Source organism: Haliotis rufescens, unplaced genomic scaffold (genome assembly GCF_023055435.1).
Source record: "Haliotis rufescens isolate VD_foot unplaced genomic scaffold, xgHalRufe1.0.p SCAF_115, whole genome shotgun sequence".
NCBI classification, from domain to species: Eukaryota; Metazoa; Mollusca; class Gastropoda; order Lepetellida; family Haliotidae; genus Haliotis; species Haliotis rufescens.
Window position 1 is genome coordinate 231,462 of NW_025963797.1, and position 17,740 is coordinate 249,201.

General features: G+C 39.6%; 1 protein-coding gene across 1 annotated transcript; it reads left to right on the forward strand.

Moving 5' to 3' along the window:
* The first annotated feature begins 8,527 nt into the window (after window positions 1-8,527).
* On the forward strand, window positions 8,528-16,603 carry LOC125378173 (multiple epidermal growth factor-like domains protein 10). The gene is made up of 5 exons (XM_048393127.1): window positions 8,528-8,589; window positions 9,521-9,865; window positions 10,570-10,920; window positions 12,956-13,076; window positions 15,267-16,603. The coding sequence occupies exons 1-5, from the start codon at window positions 8,538-8,540 to the stop codon at window positions 15,532-15,534; spliced, it is 1,137 nt and encodes a 378-aa protein (XP_048249084.1). The 5' UTR covers window positions 8,528-8,537; the 3' UTR covers window positions 15,535-16,603.
* The last annotated feature ends 1,137 nt before the right edge of the window (window positions 16,604-17,740 follow it).

Consider the following 17,740-nt stretch of genomic DNA (forward strand, 5'->3'; position numbering starts at 1 on the left):
CAATGTGCATCATATCTAAAGTAAGTTTTATAGGATGTCTGGCTTAAACATTAATATTGACAAAACTAAAGCCTTATGGCTGGGGTCAGTGGCAGGTAGTTCACTCACATTATGTTCTGATCTAACATTGGACTGACATCTCACTTTTGTCGATTTACTTGAAAATCAAACAAGAATAATGTCGGGTCATACTCTGACATCAATAGAGACAATAAGTGCACTTCAAATGCTTTACCAAATCCCCCAAACGATTTCATAAAATCATTATACAACATTTCAAAGTTATAGGGAATGGAAAGAAGCACATACTTAAAAAAATAGTAAGCCTACTCAAAAAAGTATAAAGTTGGTGACCTCACAAACTATATTCACTCACTTCAGTCATCGTGTATATTTCTCAATCAAAATATCATCATCTTTCAGGTCTTCCCTTCAAATGTATTTTCCTTTGGGACCCTAACATTTCAGTATCAACAATCCATTTTGGAAAGATACATACGATGGTTGAAACAATCATATACAAAAACTGTAACAAACGAAAACGATATAATTACGATATAAAAACGATCTAATTTCAGAACTTTATGACTTTAACGCGGTTCATGCAACTATTTCCTTTTGTTACCACAAGTCAAATCAATGTAGGAGGAAATGTTTGTGAAACTATGACATGACAAAGGAGCATAGTCAAGTCTTGAATGTAAACCCACTCAGTGAGTCTTTGCACGCCACAGTAGTCTGTGGGGGCTTTAATGGAGTGGGTCAAGCTGAAAGATTTGTGTCACTCAGAGTATTCAAATGAAGTAGCTTTTCCCGGGGAGAATGATAACATTGTCAGCAGTGCCCCAAATGCATCACGACAGCCTTAATATATTTGAATCTAGATGAGGTACCCAGTGAATAAAACCCTGAGTAACGAGCCATGCAATCCGTCACAGAGGTTTAACACCACGTCGGTTGTTACAAGGGTTGTCCGTTCAAAATGATCAAATATGGCTGATTCAGGCAACCCTTTCAATGAAAACACTTCTCATGAAGTACTGAACACCTATACGACCCCAGAATCGTTAACTGAGGTTATCCATTGAACCATTTGACACTCCACTAATCAATAAGTAATTATTTAAAGTTTCATAAATGCAAAAAGAGCATTAAAAGCACATTTAGGTAACACTTTCAAAATATAGTCAACACTCGACATAAAGTTCATGCATAACGATGACATATTTCCTGTTTCAAGCGTTCCTTATATTACATGCACAGAGTAATGGTTGCATTGACTAAACGGCGTCACCCTATTGTCTATATTGCGCCTTGCATAAGGTTGTGAACAGGTTATACACACAGGAAACAAAATGCCTTTTTTAAGTTCGGCTTATGGCTGACTGTCATTTCTTTTCAATTACGCTTATAGCAATTTGCAGGTGCATTAGTTATTTGTGTCATACTGGTAAACAGGTACATAAAACAAATGTGGAGTCATCCAGGCAGCACAAGCATTTCAAGTGTAATTGAAAGCAAAGCCATAAGCCCTACTTAAAAAAGTTAAACTGCTACCTATTGAAAAGCAGAAGGTATTGTGAGCTGATAGCTGTTTTAAATCGTGAAGCGGGTTCTAAAGCCTCGGGATAACACACCAGCAGAATATGCTTTGAGAAATGGCAACAACATTCATTTAATTTCAATGGCGAAAACCAGCTATTCAGTTTCACTGTGTTCACGTTTGATATTTACCATTCACTGTTTGCATGTATTGTGAAAACGCTGAACCTCGTGGAAATGTAAGGACTGGAATTGACAAATAACAGCCAGCCAACAGGCCCTGTAATAACATATCATTCAACTGATCAGACATTAAAATATGAAGATATATGTGTGCTGGCACTTGTGTGAGCGTGAAATGATTTCCAATGCAATTCCCCACGTTGACTGTTTCCAGTTTCACCCGACACTAATCTGCCACTAGTCTCAAAGCTACACAAAAGCGAGATGGATGAAATCTTTATTGTGTCAGGAGGAAGCATTTCCTCATATTCATTACATCGGTGCAGCATTACTGTAACGCGTCTACACGTGTCTTGTAGAAATGTAGAACGTTTATTCGAAAGGAACCGAATATACATTTGATTACATCACGCATCACATCATTTTTTTATGTTCGCACCATCTGTGTGGTCAGCTCAAACTCAGTGTGTTTGTTATCTTTAAATTCAACAGAAACTACATTGAACACAGCAATTTTAATTTCCCTGTATCCTCACTGTTTGTTTAGCTTGTACAATACCGGAAGTATGTTTCATTAGTGATATGTGTATTTGGGGAACAGAATCCTTCATCCGTTGTTGTTGTGCGATGTGGCAGTGTATCAACATCGGCCTAGCACGTCACTTGTTCAAGTCAAATGAAATATTTCCTTATTATAAACGAAACCGTGCGTGCAATTGTTGAGATATGTTTGTAATGTTACATTCATTCGTATATAAGCATGTGTTGAGTATTATGCGTTCAGTAGCTTGCGAATGAATGGCAGTTTGTTAAGAGACTAGGTGAAATATGTACTGGTGCTGCATGTTTCACCTAAAATGTTTAATACGATAATTATTAAATAGATGTTTCTATACGCTGTTTTGCACCGCTCAGATGCACCAGACAAAGGCTTTACACATTGTACCCATGTCGGGAATCGAACCGGGGTCGAACGGTTTACCCATTAGGCGTACGGTATGACGTTTGTAATATATGCTGGCATTTAACATAATACATTTTTGATGACATGTATTTTTTTTCAAATATAATAATATGGTTGTTTTATAAAATTATATATGTAGTATGGGGTGTACCGACTGAACTAAGGGTTGATTAGGGTTCCTTTCCAAGGACGTATATTTTATGATTCGATATATTTGAACTATATGTTGAGATAGGATGAGTCGTGTGTTACATGCCATGGGAAGATTGACCATAGGATCAGACGCATGTTCACCAGGAAGAAGCGTATTTGCTCAAGGAAGAGAGTTGGCACCATAGATTGGCATAGCTGTACTGTGGGATGAGACGTTTGTACTAGTGGGTGAAACCGTTGTAGCACATGATGAGACGTGTGTACCTGAGGGTGAGGTTCTGCAGTCTAGTGTGACCTTCATTGGATGATACATATTTACTCGCATTTAGTTAACCCCAAATCCCTGCCACCCAGTTCCTTCGGTTCCGGTGACTTATTTCATCCAAAATGTGATTGTTGGCATTATTTCTTTGCATGACATGTAATAGTGCCCTGTCATATGTAGGACAACAGCATGACCTTTACTCCGTTTGAATCACCCAGTTCCTTCTTCCCGTCAACTCCATCCATTAAACGATGCGGGCGGTCCTCTGTCAATGAAAATGCATAGGAAGTTGAAAGTAGTGACTGTTTCATAAACCGGAAATCTTCATTCTATCAAAATGTGTGTTGGTAATACATATACTGAACAAGAAAAGTTCCTGTGGCATTGAATAAGATTTAATGCAACAGATAAAAGACTCCTGTAAGTGTTTAAATGGTTTAATTTGCCATACTGACTTCAGAAAATACGTGAACGTGCCAAAATGTCAATTTACAAATCAATAGCGTGTGTGTCCACCTCTGGTTGCGATGCAAGCAACGCATCTTCGTCTCATGGAATGAACCAAGCGTCGCACAAAGTCCTATGGGATATCTGTCCATATCTGCTGGAGCATGTTTCGAAGTTTTGTGGAGTGTCTGTGGAACACGTGGTTGACGTCGAAGGCCCCGATCCATCTCATCTCACATGTGCTCGATTGGTGAGAGATCAGGGGAGCGAGCCAGCCAGGGGATGACATTCACGTTGTTTTGTTGGAGAGAATCCTGAACAAGTCGAGCAGTTGTCATGTTGAAAGGTAATGCCTGGGCCATGACGACGCAAAAACGGTAGTACAACAGGGCCGATGATCTCGTCGCGGTAGCGCTGTTCATTGAGATTACCACTATCAAACGGGTCCTCTGTCTTGCTGTAATCCCACCCTATACCAAAACGCTGCCGCCCCCGAACTGATCTTCTTCCATGACACAATGATTGACGTAACGTTCACCTCGACTTCGGTGCACTCGAATCCGTCCATCGCTGTGGCTGAGGTGAAAACGAGGCTCGTCAGTGAATAGAACTTGTCCCCACTGCATGGCCGTCCAGCGTAGACGCTGTCTGCACCACTGTAGACGTGCTTGGCGGTGGTTTCCTGTCAAAATCAATCCCCGCACATCTGAGGCAACGACATACGGATGGAGAAGATGTTCGTAGAAGGCCAGGGATGCTTCTTGCAGTCTCTGTTGCTGGCTGGAATCGATTTCGTAGGTGTACTGTTCGAATCCAGTTGTCGATTATTGGTTACGCATGGCCTGTCACTCCCAGGATGGTCTCTGACTGCATTCGTCTGTTGCCAATGTTGCCATCAACACCAAATGGTGTTTCGGTGGACGTTAAATTGTCTTGCAACATCACGTTGACTCGATACTGCTTCAAGCATACCGATTGCTCGCAGACGCTCATTTTCGGACATGCGTGGAATTTCGTTATGCTGAATAACTGTGTAGTGTTCTTGTTTTTCTGAGTGATTGGTGTCAGCACGATGCCAAACAATGCATATGGTATCCCGTTAAGGCACATGTTTTAATACCCATTCTTAGGTAGTGAAATGCATGGGGCTTGCATAAAAGTCAGCTTTTGCATAGAATGCATGCTTTTTTGTAGCAGTTGCGTGTTTGTGACTTGATTCCATACATGTACTACAATATTGAAAACCAAACTTTACTTGTTTGAAAAATATACTAAAATAGTGGTGTCACGGTAACTTGTGTTGTTGAGTTTCTATGCATGGCGGCTTGGTATAGGGGCGATGCTCATCATATATTAACATTGGTCAACATTGTTTTTTTTCAAGGCTGTTGTTTTTTAAAGAAACGTTCAATAGACTCACTGTTTCAGCTGATCATTGTTATAATTAAGAACAGGGTTTTGTCAATTTTATTTGGAAAGGAGGCTCCGTGCACAGAGTGTAATGTTCGGTGCTATATGCATCCAGAGAACATGTTGCACATTATTGAGATGATGCAGATTGGCATGGTAACAACACATGCATGCAACCTGTTTCACTCAATCTATCAAAATTACACGTGGTTGTACATAACATCTGATTTTATATCTTGGGGGCAAAAGGTCAGTATTAACGGTTAATTATCGGGGGAAAGGTATCAGTATTTGTAACTTCCTCAATTGAAGAAAGTCATGATCATATTAATTGAGTCTCAAAATGTAAATTTTTAGTGAGCTTGTTTCTATTTGCAAATATCAGTGAATAGGTCATCTACGATTATTTTTGTAAGGAATAATGTCTCCCCATAAATGTTTCCATAAACGGAATTGGCACAACCTTTTTGAAAAGGGTAGTAAATCTTTATCGTATTATTCAAGACGTTGTTTGGTGAAGAGCTGTTTGACGGTCAATACATTTCGAGCGGCACTTTCCCTTCAGCTGTGTATTGAAACTTAGAGATTAACTGATATCCCACGTAACAAATTAGTATGATGTGTGCCATGATGGGTTTGCGCAGGATGAGTATCAGTTGTATTAGACTGTTCTGGTTATAACAATGTACAGGGGTGACTACTTTCCATACAATTACTGTGTGTGTCCGACCAAACATAAATATAATATCCATATGTCTACGAGTGGCATTGATGTGTGTCTATGGCATTCATGTATGTTTGAATACAGTGGTATTAGTGTATATCAGACATATTTCTGTAAACGAACAAATTGTAGTTTGACAAATGGTTAAACCCCTCTACTTTTTATTACTTCCACGTAGACTGTCGAGCTCCGGATAATCGTGCTCATGCTCGTGATCCTCCATTGAATAACATAAATCACATCAAGCATGATGTCGTATTACCTTTATGATAAACAACTGATCTATTTAGTTGTGTTTTACAAAATAATATTGTAAGTGATCTATTGCATTTTTTTCAGTGATCCACACATATCAAGTTCATAACTATTTTGCCTTTTGTGCCTTATGGAATATGTTTTGACAGATAAGTGAGATTTGTTTCCAAATGCTAAACGGATATATTTTAACAACAAACCTTATAAATTAATATTCTAATATTTATTGTACATGTGTAAGTCTTTTAAGTTTGCAATTACCCCGACTAAAAAAACGCCTCTCCTCCAAGAACTTGAATTTGGCAGAACTCGACCTACATCACGGATACTATCACTTCACGACTGTCAGTATGGCTGCTAATGTTTGCATTTTCCTTGACAAAGTAAATTAGCAAGATGACAAACCAGATCTATGACGTGGTTCATCATTAACCTGTATATTAACTGGGAATGAGACTGCTGGTACGATATGATTACCAATGGAACTGAAGAATGATTGAACAGACACGTTTTAGGCTGCAAACGAGACGGCTGTTTTAGACACTAGGGGTCTGATTTGACCTTTCAATTTCCCGATTTCACGGTTTAAAAGCCAGCATGTGAAAGAAAATGAATTTCTTAGTGGTGGTCCAGAAACAGTGGTTCATGATATTCTTCATTGTGCATGTTCTGGAATGAATCTCATTACGTTTGATAATTTGCTATGATCAAATGTGCTGTGACTTATGTCATGTCGTGACATTGTTTTCGCCTTTCGAAGGAAGGAGTGTTTTCTCATGGGCTTTCAAATCCTCTCCTGCCAATTCCTCATGGTGGTGGGTGATGGAGATGACAATGAATATCCATCACATTATCGGTTGTTTCAATGAGGAAACTATCATGTTTCTGGTCGCCAAGGAACAAGGCCCTAACAGTTTCATAAACATTTCATTTGTATGCAACATATATGCCTTCAATAAATCTTATAATGTCAGCATCGAAGCACTCAGGGTTTGCGACAGGGAACGCCAAACACATCCGATATCAAACTACCGTAATTCCTCTATTGGACGCTTGGCCGTCTATTAATTTCATATTTCATATTTCAGATCCAAGTTCAGATCCTGGATTATTATCCTTCTGTTGTTGAAGTTGTACATCTACAGTTAAGTAGATACGATAATTTACGAGTCACGGTTGGCTCAATCATCTGAGACATCATAGTTAGCTGTAAACGTGTGTATGACTTTTGACCAAGGTTAGAGTAATTCCTTCTTCCTCACCACCGAATGCATGTTGCCTTGCCTCGGCTTTCCTCCCACAGTAGTTTCTTCTAAACATCTAAGAACACCACGATCTTTGGGCTCTCCTCCCACAGTAGTTTCTTCTAAGTATCTAAGACCACCGCCATCTTTGGGTTTTTCTCCCACAGTAGTTTCTTCTAAACATCTAAGACCACCACCATCTTTGGGTTTTTCTCCAACACGGGTTCCTTGTAAGCATCTAAAACCATCATCATCTTTGGGATTTCTCCAACACGGGTTCCTTGTAAACATCTAAAACCATCATCATCTTTGGGGTTTCTCCAACACGGGTTCCTTGTAAACATCTAAAACCATCATCATCTTTGGGGTTTCTCCAACACGGGTTCCTTGTAAACATCTAAGACCACCACCATCTTTGGGTTTTTCTCCCACAGTAGTTTCTTCTAAGTATCTAAGACCACCGCCATCTTTGGGTTTTTCTCCCACAGTAGTTTCTTCTAAACATCTAAGACCACCACCATCTTTGGGTTTTTCTCCAACACGGGTTCCTTGTAAGCATCTAAAACCATCATCATCTTTGGGGTTTCTCCAACACGGGTTCCTTGTAAACATCTAAAACCATCATCATCTTTGGGGTTTCTCCAACACGGGTTCCTTGTAAGCATCTAAAACCATCATCATCTTTGGGGTTTCTCCAACACGGGTTCCTTGTAAGCATCTAAAACCATCATCATCTTTGGGGTTTCTCCAACACGGGTTCCTTGTAAACATCTAAGACCACCTACTTGTATATATAACTTAGTTCCCTCGATGTATAGAACTAGTGTGTTTTTCTTAAAAGTGCCTTCTTATGTGGCATTGTCTAAATTTCACTGATAAGATCTTTACATAAAAGAATCCATTAAAATATTAAATAACCAGCTCCCTCTGACACATGTATGATAAAGGCCATTCTTGGTCCACATAAAGTACTCGTCACGATGTGGCTGAAATGTTACCGATGTGACGTCTATTGTAAACTCCTTCATTTGGTCCACATACAGTTCTTCAGCATAAGGTATAAACGGGAAGCTTCAGTGTATAAATACGACATAATGGAAGTACATGTCGATTATAATAAAAGAGCATTTATGATGTTCTGGACACCACAAAATACTCATGCTGAGATTTGATTTGTCTTTTGCATTCTCAGTTTCAGAGAGGAGGTAAATGTCAACATGTCCTCTGCATCTGCAGCACCTTGTTTTCAGAACGTTTTTACTTTGTTTAGTGTTCTCTTACTTTGTGTTGTAATGGGTGATTGGTGTTTTATCAAATGTTTCTTCTTTCACGTCAGTTTCAGGCAAAAGAATGGCCGCCGCGCTGATGATATGGATAGCGTACTTAATGTTTGCTATTAAAGGTAAAATAATATATTCTTGAGATTGTCTTTGTAGTGTCTTCATATGGTAGTTAGTGCGTGCCAACCGCGGTGCGGTGCGGTGCGGTGCGGTGCGGTGCGGTGCGGTGCGGTGCGGTGCGGTGCGGTGCGGTGCGGTGCGGTGCGGTGCGGTGCGGTTCGTGCGTGCGTGCGTGGATGCGTACGGTGCGTACGTGCGATCCATGCGTACGGCGCGTGCGTGCGTGTTTGAGGGAAATAGAATAAGTTATATTTGATAAGATCGTGATGGAGATTGTCTGAACTCAATCTTATTTGTACCAATATTCATAATCATATATAATGAATAGGTATGTACTATGAGTCATTTGTATCTGTAAAGTAATATCAATTAGTATAAAGTTTTACAAGTATTGTTTATCGTTCAACGCCATACATATCATTATTTACATTATAAAATACATTCGTATTATTAGTCAATTATGTTTTGATAAATGTCCGTATATCCCGCTATATCAGTGCCAGTGCATAAATGGAAACAATAAGCATCGCCATCATGGTAGAAGGCACATTACCGATCTTTGTAATTACTGCAACTCTAGATCACTACACAAAGCATATTACGTAGTGCATGAAGTATAGTAAATGAATTTAGATGTACGGGATGCACAGAGCCCACCCGAAAATAAGTAGTTGTCTGGAGCTAAGTTAGTAGTGTGAATAAACGTTTATTTTCAAAATGCGGTAAATGATAAAACATGACAGCAAATAATTTTCGTTGTCAGGGTAGTCGGTTAAAAAGAGTACACCAAACATAACGTTAAACGTATAATGGCTGGTCAGGTGTCGTTTGTGACGCATTTTTCAATTCAATTCGTACTTATCACCATAATCAACACTCTTCAGCCTTATTCACAAAACAACTATTGATATATACCTGCATCTTAACTTTCAGCTGGCCCATGCAAGGAAACCCATCACTGTTCAGACTGTCACAACACGACGGGATATTGCCTCACTGAGTGTGACACTGGGTATTATGATCAGAAATGCAGGTCAGAGTGCAGTGATAACTGTATGAATCACAAATGCGTACTTGTCAGCAACGGCTTTTATAACTGCACTGAGGGCTGTGTGCCAGGATATCAAGGCTTGGGTTGCACCATACCATGCGACAGTCCAGGAGGTAACTGTACAGCATGTCCAGGTGGTTGTGATGAAGGATATTGTCAGCTGGGCTCCTCCTGTGTGTCTGGATGTGTAGACTCCTCGTACGGGACTGACTGTGTCGAGACACATGGTAGGCATTGTCTTATGACTGGTTGCAATATCATATAGGCTGCAACATGAGATGCATGAGTCAATCAGATCTTGCAGTTAATAATCACAGTAAAGTAGCTTAATATGCTGGTACACGTTAAACCTAACGAGAGGTGTCCCACTAAGGTAGTACTTTTGCAGGATAAACGAAATTGTTTCCATAACCATAAGAAATATGTTCCTGTAGCAGACACCACTGGACGATTACGTCTATACCATAAGGATCCTGTCCCTAAACAACAATGTCATTCAGTCAAAAAAACGAGTTTTGTATGACGCGCAATGCTTGCTTTATGATCTATGTATATTGCATATCGCCTACATTTACAATAGGGTCCTTTACAGCGAAAGTGTGTCAGGTAATGTTTAGTAACATTACCTTTAGGTGTGCGTGATGCACACAACCGAACTATAAATACGCAACACAAAGAAATAAAGCGTCTGGATTTTAATTGTTTTCAAAATGTTGTAAATGATAACATTGTGGCGGGATACATTTGTTAGCATGGCCACACAGAGAGTTCATCAAACTACTAAGTACTTTACGCAAGAGAAGATTCGAAAACTCTTACAGCTGTTCAGGTCCACAATTATACACCTTCAATTTGTATAAAACATCGTATTCAGGATACATTGGACCTTATGCACACACATATTAATACATATCTGCATTTCTACTTTCAGTTGACCCATGTATGGATAACCATCACTGTTCAGACTGTGACAACACAACGGGACATTGCCTCACTGAGTGTGACACTGGGTATTTTGATCAGAAATGCAGCTCAAATTGCAGTTATAACTGTAAGAATAAGAAGTGCACTCTTTTAAATACCAATACTGACACTGGTAACTGCACTGACGGCTGTGTGCCAGGATATCAAGGCTTGGATTGCAACATACCATGTGACAATCCAGGGGATGGATGCACAACATGTCCAGGTGGTTGTGATGAAGGATATTGTCAGCTGGGCTCATCCTGTGTGTCTGGATGTGTCGACTCCTACTACGGGACTGGTTGTCATGAGAAACCTCGTAGGTATTATCTTATGTTTTGATATAGTGACTATTATTAACGCCTGCACAGAACTTGCTCATGATGCTCTAAGTAGCACAGCTTTGAATGATGATGCACAGACAGCTTGATAGTAGGTGTCTCACTGAAGACACCATTCATTCAATAATAAATCTCTGCTATGACCTTAGTCAATTAATATGTATGTCTATATCTCAGATATGATATTTTTTTATGAATCAGTCTGAATGAGTAATGATACCAGGGACACCTATAAACATAGCCTCCTTGGACACCATCCTTGTGCTTGACCATTACTACTGCTTCAGTATGTTTCCGGTACACCAATCTGTCTCTCATTCTCTTACAAAAAGTAGGCGACACTCGCAAATATCTAACATTAGTTTCTAGTAATAGTTGTATGATAACCATGGTCGAACATTAGAACACTTTACAACCGGTAGTGAGGAATGCCAGTGGATGCTATGACCACCAACTTTCTTGAAGGACGATGGGAAATTTAAAAGTTGACGTTTCTTCGGTGATTTGTCAAACATCAATGTCAAACATCAATGCACTCGACGAGGTATACTGTGTATCAGTCCCCCAGTGGCGATTTAAGTGAGTCTATCTAATTCCTCTTGCAGCGCCTGGCCAAGTTAAGCCAACGTGGACTGTGGCCTATAATGTTGACGCATACGCTCCTCTGTCCTGTCCATGACGCGTTCATTTGGGGCAAGGTCTAGGATCATTCCTGGTCATGGCATTCTATATATGTTGTACTGCTCGACCTGAGCATTGACGATTCGTGCATTGAAAGTATGACAAAAGGCAAAACGTCGACCCACATGTGTCAGTATGTTGTCCAATTAACGGTGTCCTGACCCTTCCTTGCACAACATGGAATGGGGTTCGCTAAGTCATAATGGTGACACGAACACGCCTAGCTAGGCAGTGCAAGTGAATCAGTAGTCATCTCCAAACATGACGTGACGAGCGATGATTACTCCAGTTTAGATGTTGTGTACACCATTGACGTATGTTGTCAGGATGACGATGTGTAAGGGTCGACACAACACGTGGCCATCGAGAATGGAGCTGACCTGTTTGTGGACGATTTCTTATTTCCTGACCCATAACTGGAACTCAAGTTGCCAGATTGTGTAGAGCCTGTTATCAGAACAATCCAGGAAGTTCTCTAGTCGTTGAAATGGGACGCCCTGAACGGGGTCGATTGAAAACATTTGTGGGTTTCTTGGTACTAGATCCATTGTCTTCTAATCTCAGACTGTGAAACATTGATCGTATTGATCACTGCCAGTTTCCATCATGCAAACTGTTGCAGAATAAATTGTGAGAAATAATGGTCAACAGAGATTATTTGACCTTCTTTGAATCATGAAGCACTACCTACACACATGTGTGACACTGTTGCGTGCAGCACATTCAAACTATTGTATGCGTTTTCGTTTTAATTTTAAAAGTCATATACTTTCTTTGAACACACAATGCCATTTAGAAAGTGGTCGAATATAACAAATGTTATATTTGAGATTAAACTTTCTGAGTTGAGATTCTCGAAATGTTTTGGGGTTGAGTCCCCGTCCCGTATATCTTAAACCACCCTCTCCCTTTTCCCTCAGACCTCCAATTCTGCAATCTCATGAACCTCCCACTCTATTATCACATAGACTGCCTACACCCCTATCCCTCAGACCTCCTGCTCCCCCATTTCGTAACCCTACCAATCCCCTTCTCACTACCTCATGTCTTAGATCTACTATACATCCTGTATTGCACACTTACTGCTCGACGTATCATGAAAATACCACTTTCCCTGATTCTTCCACACACCACTCTTTTCTCACATCTACCCACCCCTACCCATATGTTTAATACCTGGACCGATCCCTCCAGAACCTCGAACCTCTCCCAACCGCACCTTTACAGTACCCCAACTCCTTCCACTCAACCTACCTCTAACTGAAACCTAACCCTGCAAACACCGGTATTCTACCCAGACAGTATTTGCAAATGAACCTTGTTCGTCCTCAGGTGATAACGGGGGACTGTTTACTGGACTAGCTATAGGACTAGCTACATCATCTTTCCTGTTCATCTTTACGATCTCCCTGGTTGTGTACTGCCGATATTGTCAACGCTCGAGGAGAAACAGGTTAGTGATGGAGTATGTGAGCAAGCCACCGTCTGCAGTATGCCCATGTTCAATTTCACAATTAAAGTACTCATGGAAATGAAAAAAAAACATGTTTTTTCGATCTCAGATTTTAAATAAATGCAGTTAATATACAAAATATATAAATATTCAAACAACTCAACTAGTACTAATTGGGCCTTGGCACAAAATACAGCGTATCAAAGGTTTTTATGTGTGTTTTTTACACTTAAAAATGTACAAATATGAATAAACAGACTATTGTGAAACTAAGCATAACCAGGTGTTAGTAGATCAAGGTGAATGTCCATGACCTATGATACCTTGACAACAGTTGAAAACAGGTGCCTGAAAGCCACGTGCATGTGATTTGTCAGTGGTTAGTGATTTGTGAGTGGCATTGTCGGATAGTGACTCATCGTCAAAATATCAGAACGTAAAAGTAACATATTCCCTTCTTAAACAACAACTTACATGTCATTATTATTATGTACATAACCATAGCTGTTATCTTTATTGTTGTTTTGATTACTCTTTCCAGGCTAATTTGCACAGTGCCTATAGCCTGTTACTGCCATGTTAATTTGGACTTAGTTTTATTTTTGAATGTTGAAAGTGACTACAAATTACCTCCTGTAAAGTACATTTTGTATTGAGCACTGATATAAAACTAGCAAATCGAGACTAGTACTTTTCCAGTTGTTTTGCTATATCGTATTTACATCTACGTAATGCTTTGTGTCGATTATTAAATCCAGCAAAACAGTTTTTTTTGTTTTTTTTTCCACGAGTCCTTTAGTCCCCGTGCCACGCTTGTCGTAAGTGCAGACTTCTAAATTTGGGACCAATAGGGTGGTGAGCCACTGTGGTGTTGATGACTGTGTCTCATTCTAACTTGATGACATTGAATGTTGATCATGACATCATCAACTGGTTTACCTGGCCTAGATTCAATTATTGACAGGCCGCCATAATATAGCTTGACTAATGCTGATTGATGGACGAAACAGCTTGACAACTTAAGCATTGATAAAGTATTGTGTTATCCGCCATCAGTTATATATATGTAATAAAAGTGACAAAAGCATTGACATACCAATAAAATAAAATGTCTTCTAAACAGAGAGTCGATTGAAAGATTCGAACTATTTTATCACCATGGGTTTATATATCCCTATCAAATTGTGCTGATACAGGGTGTTCGGGAATCCTGTCCTCTCGGTGTCCCTTGTTATAAGTACATGCACGAGCAAGGCAATTGTTCACCTAAAATAAAACACGGGAAAATACGTATGTAGTTGCATCGGACATAATCGTTTAATCAAATATGGAAATGTCCTTCACATGCTTTGCACGAACCGACTTGAAAGTTTTACTGATGCTTTGAATATTGGAAACTTGATCAAACAGCTTGTGAGCAAAGGTTTTATGACGATCTTTGAAAATCAAGATCATGCCCGATTGTGACTCACAAGCTTAACATATAGACACCAAAGGTTGGAGCTGCAGGAATATTGCTCTGCATAAATTGACAGTTGACTGATAGGAAGTTGAAGTCATCCTTCTTGTCATAAAGCGTAGTGATGTGTATGTCTCTCAGAATCTGCATGCATAGATCTAAATATGAAATGCTAATAAGTGTCATCTAAATATTGAATAACTTATTTGGTGTCAAACCTACACTCACCATCATTTGGTTTGGATCACAGCTTGCAGCATAACTCTCCATTTATAAGTTCATCACAGAGACACCTATCCATAAGTCAAGGAAATAATGACCTTGCTTGTGCACCATATTATGATTGGGCAGTGCAGGGCACTTCAGTGCTAACTATGTCATCCTGAAGATGATATTTGTTAATATTGTTAGTCTTGCATGCAAGTCTTTATGAAACCAATGACAATTACAGTGAATTTCAATAGTGAAACGTATCGAAAATAACAATCCTAATATTCTCAGTTTCCATGTTTGTAAAACATAATTCACATATTTTTGGACTCATGCATTTATACATTTATTGTTAAGGCTCAAGTAGTTTCTTTTCAGTGAGAAATTGGGTATAGAAATAATTGCTCCAAAATAGAGCAGACCATAATTACAATTGTTAGGTACCGACACGCACTCACACACCTACACATACAGTGTTGTCAATTCGAGAAGATTATTCTCAAAAAGTAATCAACTTGCAGGTTTCAGCAGTACGTCACTCCTGTTCAGTGCACGCATGTGTCACCAGAGGCCATTGATGCTCGAGAATATGCTGTCGTCGATGAAGCAAAGATGTATGATCCGCTCACTGGTGAGAGGCAGCCAGCACGTGCCAGTTGTTCTGGCTATGACCAACTGAGGTCGGCACAGCATGCAAACATGTCACGTGACCTGGAACATGCAGACACAGCAGAACCAGAAACGACATCAATGACGCGCGAGCAAGAACGTGCTACGTCAAGTGTTTAGGTTAATGACGTTATATGAATATATCACAGGCAGAGACAGCAGAACCATAAACGACATCAATGAATTGTGGGCTCAGAGTGTTTAGGTTCATGACGATATATAGATTAATGTAAATATATATATCACATAAATTGAAACACAGCTGTAGCAGAAACCACGTCAGTGACACGTGATATCCACAACAATATACAAGTAAAGGATACAGGTACATATGTTGTAAATGTATATGTTTCACACAAGGTTGATACCAATTCAACACATTGTTACTGGGGAACGTTGATATTCGATGATATGATTTTACAATACCAAATGAAGGTTTCAATATAATCTAATATTTGGATTTGATCTTCCTTACTTAAATACGAATTTCGTTGACAAACCCATACCTGGTAACCAAAGCGCTACACACTAAAGGAGGATGGAGTAACATCTAACCCATCAATATCAATATCAGCTGTTTCATCACATCCCCGACATATGCTATTGGTGAAATATTTGGAGAAACAGACCGCCTTGTCAGTGCTATCTCAAAACGTATGTTACAACATGTCCAATCCGTGCCCGGGCATAATCCTGCTACAAATTGACGTTACAACGTTGCATTTACACAAAGGGTCTAAGATGGTATCGAAACAATGTCGTCCCTGTAGCTTACGACCTTCAAGTAACACCAATGAGCCACACAATATCCATTTCACTTCTGAACCCACACTGACAAAGTTGATTTACGCAAGCGCCTCTATTTTGTTCTCATGGACGCCTGCAGACCATTGCACGACCTTCAGAGTTGTCCATATGAAGAATTGCCTCATCCCAGTACACAGTCCCAGTACTGTCTGCACCAAGCAAGGCGTGTCTAGGAAGCAAAGAGGGTGAAATCAGAGCAGGACGTTGTGCTCCCTCAACCAGTTTTCTATTGTTCTGCAACGAATTGATCCCAACACAGGAAGTTTTCGAGCTGTTAATGTGACAGTTTGTTGTCGATCCTGTAGATGCACAAAACGAATATTGAGGTCTTGTTGACGTGACATCGCATTGGAGCATCGCCTCATTGCAAGGAATGAGTGTTGCCATCCTGTTGGTAACGTCTCATGTTTCGATGAAAGTTAAAATGTCTGGCAACTCAGTTTTCCACTGTTCCAGTTGCAAAAGTTCACAATTTATAATTAGATACTTCACATTATTAACATTAATTCATATGTTTATATTTTGTATATATTTGACATATAGTTCATGTACTTCGTTCTTAACAGCTACTTATATGGAAACATCACTTTAATTATCCACCATAGCAAAGAGCAAAGCTAATGAGCACCAGCCATATTTTTGAAGTAATTCACTTTTTATATTTACAACATTGAAATGTCACTTTAATTGGGGCCTTCCCGTGTTGCCACCGCCTATTGTTCTGGTTATAAGTGCAGTCAGCCATAGTAAATGCGGAGACAATGGGTAGATTAACAATAGCTAATCTGTTACTCATATATTTCATATATGAAGTGTACATAACATTTGTTTTTATATAATGTTTTAAACTTATATACATATACACATTAAATATACGATTTCATTTTATACAATGTTTCAATTGTTTTTAATTCAATGAAAATCTAATTTGGACTAGTAATCGAATTTACAATTACTGTGTTATTACAAGCACTGGGGGCAGCATTTTAAGTGAGTGAACTAAACTCTGGATGAACGATGTTCACCATACCGATACCTCAGTTAACTCAATTTGAACATTGCAGTAATTAAGACGGTTGTTTGGGAAAGTTGACAAGTGATCAAAGATATTGCATCTAAATACTGAGCACACCAAGTAGCTTCATTGCAAAATGGCAAGTGCACTTGAGAATATATATCGAGTTTACCCCTACCAGTCGTGGTGGCCACAGCCTTAACACGAGGTTAGTATTAGTAAAACACGAGGTTCCACCAAACTATGGAAATGCTTTATTGCTACATGTCCAGCTAACACTTCCGACGATAGCCCAGACCCATGCACATAGCCATCTTCCAAAACAAGGAAGGAGGAAATATCGACAACGAAAATACTGCCCCAAGCTTCACAAAGACGACCTCCTGGCCAACCTCAAGACTCCAGTGAAGTGTGCAGTCTCGGTATCCCACCTCGTCGGACGTTAATGAACATTGTGTAAAGGGTATTAAATGTAGGATAAAAGAGTGTGTATTCAAATAAATA